The sequence below is a fragment of the Anarrhichthys ocellatus genome, unplaced genomic scaffold (assembly GCF_004355925.1).
Source record: "Anarrhichthys ocellatus isolate YVR2014 unplaced genomic scaffold, GSC_Weel_1.0 scaffold30, whole genome shotgun sequence".
In the NCBI taxonomy this organism is placed as follows: Eukaryota; Metazoa; Chordata; class Actinopteri; order Perciformes; family Anarhichadidae; genus Anarrhichthys; species Anarrhichthys ocellatus.
In genome coordinates this window covers 3,035,249-3,046,820 of record NW_022280060.1, presented here as the reverse complement: position 1 = coordinate 3,046,820, position 11,572 = coordinate 3,035,249, and the positions used below count along the sequence as shown (strand labels likewise).

General features: G+C 40.8%; 1 protein-coding gene across 4 annotated transcripts in view; it reads left to right on the top strand.

Moving 5' to 3' along the window:
• Positions 1-11,572, top strand: part of tpm4a (tropomyosin 4a) — a 22,312-nt gene that overhangs the window by 1,586 nt on the left and 9,154 nt on the right. For 2 of the 4 annotated variants that reach the window (XM_031863899.1, XM_031863898.1), the window contains exon 2: positions 389-514. In XM_031863899.1, the coding sequence (XP_031719759.1) occupies positions 389-514 (126 nt within the window). Of the gene's footprint in view, positions 1-388; positions 515-5,271; positions 5,863-11,572 lie in introns of those variants that run through there. The other 2 variants (XM_031863901.1, XM_031863900.1) reach the window with 2 other exon arrangements.

The window sequence follows — 11,572 nt, the reverse complement described above, 5'->3', positions numbered from 1 at the left end:
GAGAGAGAGAGAGAGAGAGAGAGAGGATTCTGCATACCTGGGTTATGTCATGAGATACTGATCGTAAACCAATACCATTTAAATGTTCCCAAACATAATAAAAAACAATTAGACTCTCAAATCAGCCGCTGCTGCTTTACCACTGGTCTGAATTCAAACACCTCGGCCTGGATGACGTCCCATCAGACTGAATCATTATTTTGGCACAGCACAAATCCATTAAAAATAATGGATTTGATCAGTTTTCTAATATTTTTTTTTAAGTGGGGAAACTGGGGAAAGGCGTTGGATAACAAAAAAACAACAACAGACAAACGTAGAATTTGGATAAAGACACAGTGACCTGAGAAGGCGTAGTGAACTGGACTAACAGTCTCTCCTGTTGTAGATGGAGGATGAACTGATGGACCTCCAGAAGAAGATGAAGCAGACAGAGGACGAACTGGACAAATTCTCTGAGGGCCTGAAAGATGCTCAGGAGAAACTGGAACTGTCTGAGAAGACAGCTGCAGACGTGAGTGAAGGGTCACACACTCAGACTGTGCACACGCACACACAGGGGGGGGGGTCAGTTTCACTTCACCTGACTAAAAATGTGAAGTGAAACTGCGATTCCTTTACAGTAATAATGATACAGTCCTATTAATTCCTTAGCGAGGGAGTACGTGTTGACAAGGGGCTTCTGCTGTTGTCGTTAATGATTTGCTTTTTTCGACTTTGACACACACTTACCTATGGCACCGCTGAAAACCAGAGTCCATCTTTCCACAGCTGGATGGTTCTAAGCCAGCACCAGCTGTGGGTTTACTTTGATCCACAGTGAATGGTTTGGAGCAATTCAGAGACTGTTACATTCCTGTGCAGCCAGTCCTGAAAGATGAGCACATGGATAAACTGTAACCAACTCACCCAAACACACACTTTTAAGCATAATCTTTTAAGATTTATGCTTAATATGTGTTTTGTAAATTAGCGCTATGTGTCTGCTTTCACAACTTGAAACAGCAAACGCTGTGAATTTAAGAACTTTTTCTTCATGTAAACTGATACTTAAACAGTCAGTAGTGGTGTCAGCAGTACTTCAACCAGAGGACACACACACACACACACACACACACACACACACACACACACACACACACACACACACTTTAGGCCCATGGTCCCAGGTGTTTGTTCTTACTGATAACAGCTAGATTTTCAATCAGGTCCTTCAAACCAGAGCAACAGAGAAACTGTATTGTTGATCATCATCATCATCCCTGTTAGGAGCATGCAGCTTGCTGTCTATGTAGATGTCCAGTGTGACAGTTCCAGTAGTTTGTGTACTGTACATTCAGACTTTACTATAATGACAACAGCATGACAGATTTATTATGTGTTTTTGTGCTTTTTACTGTTATATGTCATGTAATTATTACCACAGACATACTTTCCAGCTCATACGTTCTATAGATGTTGATGTCTAGTGTTGGAATATAAGCACACTCACGCAAATACTGTACTTTATTAGTACTATTTGAGGTACTTGCACTTTACTATTCCATGCTACTTTATACCGCTACATTTTAAAAGGACATATTGCACTTTTTTACTAAACTACATTCATCTGGAAGTTGTAGATCAATTGTAAATCAATCAATCATCTTTTTTTATACAACATATATGTGATCAGCTCATAAAATATAATGCTTTATTATAGATTATTATACATCATGCATAATAATATACCAGTAATACAACAATCATTTTGCCTAACAAGTACATTTACTTGTGATACTTAAAGTATATTCAACTCATAATACGTTTTTACGCCATCGATTTTTTATGACTGATGGACAGTTTAAAAAAAAAGATCAAACTCAATGCAGCAGCTTTTATTTCACACATTCTTCTTCCTTGTGAAAATCTGCCTCCTACATTACCCACAATCCAACTCCACAATATCAACAATTTGGTCAGAGATTTAGGTGTGTTATGCTATGCTAATGTAGCCTTGAGCCACAAGCCTGAAGCAGAGATGAGGTCTGGTAAGCTCACATCTTTCTGGTTCCAACCCCCAGATTTTTTGCCTCAAGTGAGGCATATAGTACTCCCCAACACTGGATATCCTCTTTAAGTAAACGTTGTTATGCTGAACGTTTACTTGTAATTGAGTATTTTTACTTTTGGTTAAAGTAAAATCTCTCAATAATTCTTCCGCCACTGCAGAATCCTTTATGAATCTAGAATCATCCTATAACAGGACGACTGAGCCTCCTTCATCAGACCCAAACTAACTCTCACATTTATGAGAATGTTTTTGAATACACAACTGATTAATTTCAGTAAGCGGAACATTGGAAATGTCAGTTTTCCTGTGACTAATCAGCTGCAATCTGGGAAAAAAGATCATATTTTAGATTGTTGGCAACACCGCAAACCACAGTGCTGTAGATCAGTGGTGGTTCCTCTGACATTTTAGTGCTTGTGTGTACAGGCATGTGTGTTTACTCGTGTGTGTGTGTGTATGTGTGTGTGTGTGTGAGAGAGAGAGAGAGAGAGAGAGAGAGAGAGAGAGAGAGAGAGAGAGGGAGAGAGAGAGGGAGAGAGAGAGGGGAACTTTTACGGATAAAATACCGATCCTACCAGTTAAGCAGTGATTCCTACAGGATTACTAAGCAAACCGTGCAGGGAGAAGCATCATGAAAACAAAAACCCTCCCAGCTGCCACCAAGATGTGGTATTGTTTGAGCCTTGTGGAGGATATCCCAGGGAAATGCAGCGTTGTACTACGAACAAAGAGAAGGGAAGTGTCTGACATACGGACACAGAGACTGAGGCTGAGACACGATTATCCTCACGCAGTGATCAAAGAAACTCCTGAGTAGCTCTGAGAAGCCTCACATGTAAAGGGGGTCGAGTGGGCCCCGTGAAAAAGTAGTTGTTGAGGTTGTGGTTTGAGCCGGACTAGGTGTAGCTTCCACTCCTACGTTTTGTTAAAAATAGATGTTTAGTGAAGTCCTACATATTCAATATTTCCAGCTAGTAAAGCCGCTCTGCTCCACCTCCATGAATCCCCCTCCACATGTCACTTATTAGAGGCAGCAGTCAAGTCGTTACACATCTCAATTCACACAGAGAACGCGGCCAGATCGGAAACCTGGAGGGGGCTGGGAAAGCAGAACAGTGAGCCAAAGACCTCAACAAGCAAGCAGTTGTGATTCATGAAAGAATAGTGCCTGCACCATCGACTGGTGGTGCTGACATTTAAGTCATGAGACAGAGAGTCTGTCTTTAGGAGCGATCAAAGGCTTAAGATTGTGAGAGTCAAAGAGGGTGGCACCACGGACAGTAGTTGGACTACAGGTATTGATAACAGCAATCACAGAGGCAACAGTTACTGTTTTAGGGGAAAGCTGGACTGTGGGGGCGGCCGGGCTGAGAAAGCAGAGAGCAGGGAGGGGGGCTCTGGTATGTCAGGAATGCAGCTAAGGCAAACAGAGAGCCCCACACGCCTGTGTCTAATGAAATCAATGCTCCAAGGGGGTAAATCAGACAGAGAGAGGCTCAATCAACAGATGCGACTGATTGAGAGGGATTTTCTTTTCTTCACGGTGAACAGCAGGACTGAATTTGAGCTGGACCTGAAGTGAAGCGAGCTGAGATCTGCTGGCCTAGTTGCTCGTCCAGCCAGCATATTTGCCCACAAGGCCGATCGTGTGAATAGAGAACAGAGAGGGTAAACACAGGCAGGGCCGGCAGTGGAAACACGAAGGATGCAGCATAAATCTGATTTACACCCACACAATGAACATCATCTACTGGCAGGCAGGTGGTGGATGATGTTTGTTTGCATACTCCTTCAAGACAAACAGTCACACGGTTCCTCAAAAGCAGAAACATTTATGATGTTGCATATATTTGTGCATGATTGTATAAAAGTTTACCGAACAGATTTACTGTAGCATCTTGACTGGCTGTAGTGTATTAATGTATAAATACACCACGTGGCTAGTTTGCTGTATGTTGTATCTAATGTTCCGTCCTCTCACTTTTCTTAATTTTGTCCTAAATTCTGACTTACTGAAAAAAAAAGAAGAAATTGTATTAATATTTTGTATTTATTTTAACGATACCTGATACTGACTGAGCTGTATCGTAAATTGTAAAAATGATGCATAAGACATTTAGAATAATGTACAACGGTACAACCATAAACTTTGGTTTTTAATATTTCACTGAATGTAAGTAATTATGACAGTTCATATCATCAAATGATATTATTGCCTGACACATAACATAAACATTTTTATAAGAACGCCTCGAATTTGGTTGATTACAGATGTACTGAGGGACATTTTACACTTTTAAAAGGAACTTGTCAGAGCTCTCAGGTACACAATATAAGTAACGGGACACTGTTTCTGAATACCTTAAATCATATTTTTGGCATTTATGTACTGGTATGTACGCAGATATGTTTTAAGCTAATATCATATATATATATATATATATATATATATATATATCACTCTAACTCTACACAATATACCATATTATTCAATTCTCAACCTTTTTTCAGCTTGTGACCCTTTATGACCAAAGTAATGTTAAATCATGACCCCTTCCTCACAGGTTGTGTAAATCTGTGAGTTCTGAGTAGATCAACTGAACAGTTTTGATGTTTCCTTTTGATTTGTTGAGTCTGTGATCTCAGCATCTCCCAAGAAAAGAGCAAAGATTTGAGAAGATGTGTGTCGCATCACTGACCTCTCAGGTCGGGATGCACCGATCAAACTTTTTCTCCCCCAAACCCAATTGTGAGACCCTAATTCAGGGTATTTACCGATACCGGTGTCCAAGTGTTATACTTCACTGTGTAGAACTTTTATAATGACATTGTCAAGGAAACTGTATTTAATGAGGATAGGCATGTCACGGGCGGTATTCTAGCCGCTTCATAAGGTCAGTTGAGCCGACCAATGAAATGTTGGAAGTTGTTTCGTCATCCAACTACACATTGTACTGCAGATTGTGTTTTCAAGCAGGATGGAGACTTTAAACTTTAAACCAGAGTCTGTGAAGGGACATCTAAACTATGGGCACTGGGCCTTTTTTATCTGAAAGTTACTCATCTTGATTGTCCTTTTTCTTTTGAAAGTCTCACATCAATGATCATATCAGTCACAGGGATCAGCATACACACATACACTCACCATAGACCTTGATACACACACACGCACACACACACACACACGCACTACAGGACACACGCCCCGCCCTCTCTGACCTCATCATCCCGATCATCTCTCTCCTCCTCCGGCACAGTCTGGCGCTCTCCTCGCCGCGCAGCTTTTCTAATCCTTCTCCTCAAACTCTCGTCCGGACCAAGAAACTGCAACATTCCTGAGGACAACCTTTTATACGCCTCACGAACGTATCATTCCTCCAGACCAGAAGAAACATTTGGAGAACACCTGGACAGCGTTACTTCCTGGTTATATAACTTTTCTTACACTTGAACGACTCCTTTACATTCCAAAGACTTTGGCCCCGGACCTACATCGATTTTTGTCTTTTTTTCTTACCAAAGTCTTTTTTCTTATTGTCATATTATTCTATATAGACCAACAAAGCAGGACGCAGTAGCTCATTTTATTTTTTGCGCACAACCCAGAAACTGCATTTTGCCCCCCCCCCCCCCACCCTCAACGTGTAGTCTTAAATTTAGTAAGTAAACAGTCAACAATGGCAGGTTTGAACTCTCTGGATGCGGTGAAGAGGAAGATTCAGTGTTTGCAGCAGCAGGCCGACGACGCAGAGGACCGAGCTCAGGTCCTACAGAGAGAGCTGGACAGTGAACGGGAGCACCGAGAGAAAGTGAGACGATCAAATCCTCTAGCCTACTTTCTTCTTCGGGTCTTTTCTCCGCTCTTCTAACCCCGCTCCGCTCTGCTATCACCTGTCGGACTGTTTCAATGACGCTAACTTCTCCATATTTACCTCTCGGGCTCTAAAAACACAAAGTTACTTCATGTCATTGATTCATTCGCGGGCGTGATTGTGCCACAATGCAAGGCGTTGGTCTGTCATGAAAAAAAAAAGAAGTTTGGATTCCTGCAGGTCTGTGCGCATGCGCAGTGTTGTCCGATTCACAGGCCGCTGTAGAACTACTGTGAATAATGTAGACCACGTATACATCATTGAACGAATCGTGCAATTTAATTAATCTATTAGACTGACCAAATTGTTATGGATATAAATCATGTTCATACTTTATTATATTATACTTGTAACTACTTTTTAATGAGGTCTTAGCAGCTTTTAGAGCTGCCAACGTTGAGATTAAGGGGATAATGTTGTGACTCCCCAGGGAAATTAACTTCTCACTCACTTGCTTGCTCAGTGGTACTTCAGCAGGGTGGATGTGTGCCAGCAGCTGCTTGGTTGAATCTCCAACCACCACACCATCCTGCCTCCACTGATGATAGGAAAATAAAGGGCATATATACTTAAAAGCATGCCTACTCTGTTATTAGCGATTCAGAGGAATAGTCTGGAAAATGTGCCATTTTCAACTAGAGTTGGATCTATTTCTCACTTAATCGGTTAGTCGATCAACGTGAAGTGAATCAGCAACACTTTTGATCATTTGTTAATTATCAAGGATTTTATTCACAGCCCAAAATAGCAAACATTTACTGGTTGCAGCTTCTAAAATGTGAATAACTTCTTTTTTATTAGCCTCCCATGATAATAAACTGAATATCTTTGTGATTTGGACTGTTGGTCAGACAAAACAAGACTTTTGAAATTGTCAATTTGGACTCTGGGAAGGTGTAAAGTGCATTTTTTTTTGCTATTTACTGAACATTTTTTAAAGTTATACACATGTGTGCTTTCTCAAACTAGAAGCACGGATGTTTTGAAAGTGACACTTTTGTTTTTTTTTTCATCGTGTCTGTCACCTGCCTGTCTCTTGACTCTGTCCACATCCGAGTTTTGTAACTTCACACAGAAGAGGTAGCGACTGTATTGGAGGAAAAAAAAAAATGCTTAGCAGCACAGTTAGGCAACAGTCTTGACTTGTTTCACGTGCTGCTTTATGGTATTCGGTGCCATATCCTTTGCATAGGAGCTGGTTAATGACAGGACAAGTAGACAGACTCGAGGAGAGTGGGAGGGGAAGGTGTGGCTGTAAAGATATGGGAGCCGCGATGATGAAAGGACTTACCCCATTGTTGCAAACTGCCTATTAGGTAACAGGCAATGTATATTCACATCAATGATGTCAGTAAACATTCATTTGAAAATATTTTAAGTATTTAAGACATAGTTGTCTGCTTGTCAATATATGTTGGGACATATTAAGTACCTTGACTTCAACATATGGTGATGTTGTGATTGTTTTGGTGGATGCTTTCTGTCCACTCATTTTAATGGCCTATAAATGTTTGTTTGGTTCAAATCTCCAACCTGCTTTAGAAGGACAGATGACTTGTATTTCTGGTGGTGCATATTAATGTTTCATCTTCTTGTTGATCAGTGTGCCACATCAGCATTATGGTTACCAATAAGTTTCATTATGACACCACATCAAAAATGAAAATCTCCAACCGATCTGTCATTTTATTCCGTCCATATAGGCAAGGTGCAGAGGAACATTTGAAGAAAAACACTTGTCTCCCATTATTAGGACATTGTAGGACAATGAGAGCATTTAACTTCTTCTCCAATAAGGACATATTTAAAATAGTTACAACTCGTCAATGTTAAACGGTACTGTCAATCATTATCTCTGTATATATGCCAACACCCACTTATGGAAGCTTCAGAGGAGGAGTTAAAGATGTTGTTAAATCGAGCAATAAACACATTATAAGACCTACATTATACACTATAGTGTATTTAAACAACTTATTGAAAGTGTTATAACTGCTTATAAATGTTAATTCGGTGGATTCAAATTGTCCTGTTTCTGCAACGTGGACATGTTTTTTCCATTTCATTGTGCATTCAAAGTCGAACAGAGCAGTGCACTTGTGTGGCGAGGTTGGTGTGGTCCCATATGTGAATAATTAGGGCAACCTGCAGTTATTCCTTGGCACAAAAACTCTTTTCATTTGAGCACGGGGAGATCAAAACAGGAACCTCGAGTCTGTGGAGGTAATGAATCATTCTTTGGAAATGTGGATTCATCTGAAAAAAACAACAACGTTTGGCCACATATCTAACTAACAAAATGAAAGTAATTGCTTCGTGTTGTTTCTTGTTTGGTTTTGACGCCTCTGGAGACATTACTCAACCTCTCAATAATGCTTTAAGGCTCTGTCAGATTAAAGAGACATGACATCTTCCTGAACGCTCATTTGACATTCTTAGATGTGTTTTATTTACAGCCGTTATTCCCAATGAGCTGTTCCTTCTTCAAAGCTTTCACAGCAGTTACTTGTTTGAAGGTTCAGAGTTGAGAGTCAGGCCAAAGATGATGGTTTGTTCTTTATTCATCAACCTGAAAGCTGTGTGAGCAACACAGATGAACCAGATTTGCCGCTCTTTATTTACCTTGCATGGCAGCTGGATCACATGAAAATCCATCTTGTCAGGTTTCAGGTAATGCGTTTGTATCCGAACTGTCAGTGGCTCAGACCAATCAGCGTCTTGTTAGGTGCTGCCGGCAGCTAGGGGCGGGGTTTAGGCGTGTGACGTAACGACACAAAGAGGGGACGGTACGTTCTAAACAACACTGGCATCTCCTAAACAGGTTTGCGTAGATGCTGCAAGAGCATCAGTTATATCAGAACCGGAGAGTATTTCTTTATGGAAAGAAGAGCAAAGAATGGCACCGAAGGCTTTTCTCAATGGTGAAGATGTTGTCCCCCTTGTATTACGTAAGAGTGTTTTGAAAGTTCCTTTTCCAAACAGTTTCCAATGACTGCTTCTCAGATTGTTCTGTGTAACGAACCATCTGGTGGGTCTGGTTAGCTCCTTATAATATGGAAGCAAATTTGTGAGTTTTGCTTCTTTGTGAGACAAAATAATGACTTGGTGAACTGCAGAACAATCAAATGATAAAAAAGACATGAAAAGCATAAATTTCCCTTTTAGAAGTTTTTGTATGTATGCTGTGTACGATGGTCTCCATGGTGATAATTGGTGTAGAATGCAGAAACAGTCTGTGATCCATATCTTAAACCAGATGAAAAGGGAAGTGGGACTCAAAACCTCCTCTTATGGTATAAGAGTTGGGAAGCAGGTCCCCCCCCCCCCCCTCCACCACACCAACTGCCCCTCCCAGGATGTCGTCTGCCGACTGTGGTCCAGCACTTCCTGTGCTTCCTGTCCCTGAGCTCCATCCCTGATCAACAGGAAGATTGGTTTGTGTGGTGGAATGAGTGTTTACACAAGTTAACATATATTCCAGTCTGGTGTACAACTTCAGTGAAAGTTTAATACTTAAACACATCTTAAATGTGAATGAGCTCTTATCAGTTCACTTGACGTTAGATGTCTTATGGCGATGGGGGTCAGCTATTGATTTAATCTGTTTCTGTATAGAAATTCTTCATCTTCATTGACAATAATGACTTTTTACATTGGATTCGCGAGACACACTGAAGTTGTACACTACCTACACGACAACCGTGAAAGCTAATTGCAGGAAGTAATTTAGACATACTTCCCTCAGCTCACCAACCAGCAAACAGACGAAACCTCTAGTTCATTTTCAGAAACTGATGAGCTTGACGGTTTTCAGCTAGGCCTCTAGCAGACTCCACAGATTCCGTGGAAAGATTTACTTCCTGGTTTCACTGTTTTCTTTGGGACATTCTCCCTGGGAATAGCTCAACTTTCCAAATATAACTGCCACATGTTGATACGTTGATACGTCGCTGGCATTCTGGAGAAAACTCCCCTGTTAGTGGCTTGTGGCTTAGCTGATTATGCAGGCCAAGGTTGCGGGTTGCAAAGCTAAATTTGCTATAATGTCATTAAGTAGCATTTAGAGAGTGGATATGATGCCGGCCTTTTCCTTTATAGATGCATGCAGGGCTCAGTGAGATGCTTTAAACATTCTCCGGGATGCTTTTGTCAACATTTTGTTAGCATCTTGGTGCTAGTACTGCAGAGTGGAAGTGGTATTCATTTAGCCTGAAAGCACTGTGTTAAAAGTTGTATTGTTATAGGATAAACTGCTGAAAACATTGCTGGTAGTTAAATCACCTGTCCTCTATGTGTTCAGAGACCACACAATTAAAGATCAATTTTTCCCAAAATGTCAATAAGTTACATGTAAATTCCAACAAAACCAAGAAGGACAACTGTCTAAATAGTTTGGTTTCTGTTATATTTTGTAGATTTCCTGAAGGGCCTGTTAACAAATGGGTTGCAATGAACCTCTTGTCAGTATTAAACACTTCAGTACTCTGCAGCAAAGACTCAAACCAGCTCAAGAACTGTGTGAAAGTCTGACAAACTACTTTTTGCACAGAGAGATCTCATTGTGATGCTTATCTGGAAGTTTAACGACCTTCTTTTACATATCATGACAGGCTGGCCTATACCTTGTGTGCAGCTCTCTTTGCATGCCAGATCTTTATGGTAAAAAGATTACACACTCACAGACACACAGTCACATTGAGAGTGGCGAGCAGCAGTGTCAGGAATAACTTCCACTGAAACCCAACAGCATTGTGCAGCTCATTAGCCCACTGCCCTGGAATCAGCCAATAATTAGATTCCTCTTTCACTTGTCCTTGATCTTGTCTTTAATACACTCAGGTTTTTCTTAAGTCACTCCCAGTGGAACTGTGCTGTATCTTCAAGTCAGGCGGTAGACTGTTTACGAAGTAGGGACCAGTGACAGAGTGGTAAAGGAAAGACACATTAGCGTCCTAGGACCTTACAGACAAATATCCTAACTGCTTGTCTTAACTTAAGTTTCAAAGAGCATATCTTTCTATATCAGACGCAATTTCTAAACTCATGGCAGTGCCCCATCCCATCTAATAGCTCTCATCCAACTAAAACTGTAAATTTGATTGTTCAGTTGGCACTTCTTCTGTCATGCCTGTTTAGAAAATTCACAAGACTGCCTGCATCTTTGATTAGAGTGGATTGTAGGATGCTTGAGATGGACAAGCCATAATATCAACAACTCTCACTCTGACAGGTTACTCCATCCGGCCAAAAATACGTCTGGCACATGCGTCAAATGCGTCATTTTTACAGTTCAGGTTGTTGTATGGATTAAACAAACAACACATAAAAGGCACATTTTTTGTGAGCTTTGGACAGAGTCAAGCTAACTGTTTCCAGTCTTTGTGCTAAGCTAAAATGTTGAAGTATTCCTTTAAGAATTGTACAGCCACTATGACTGAATGCCCTTTAGCAAGGCACTAACTGGTCAAGGGGAGCTGTTAAGTAGCTGACAGTTGCTGACATACCACTCACCTCTTAGAATGCACGGTTACATATTAAGCCAACTTGATAACAGAGCAGCTACTTGTGGTCCAGTATGTTTTACAGAATATATATATATATGTGTGTGTGTGTGTGTGTGTGTGTGTGTGTGTGTGTGTGTGTGTGT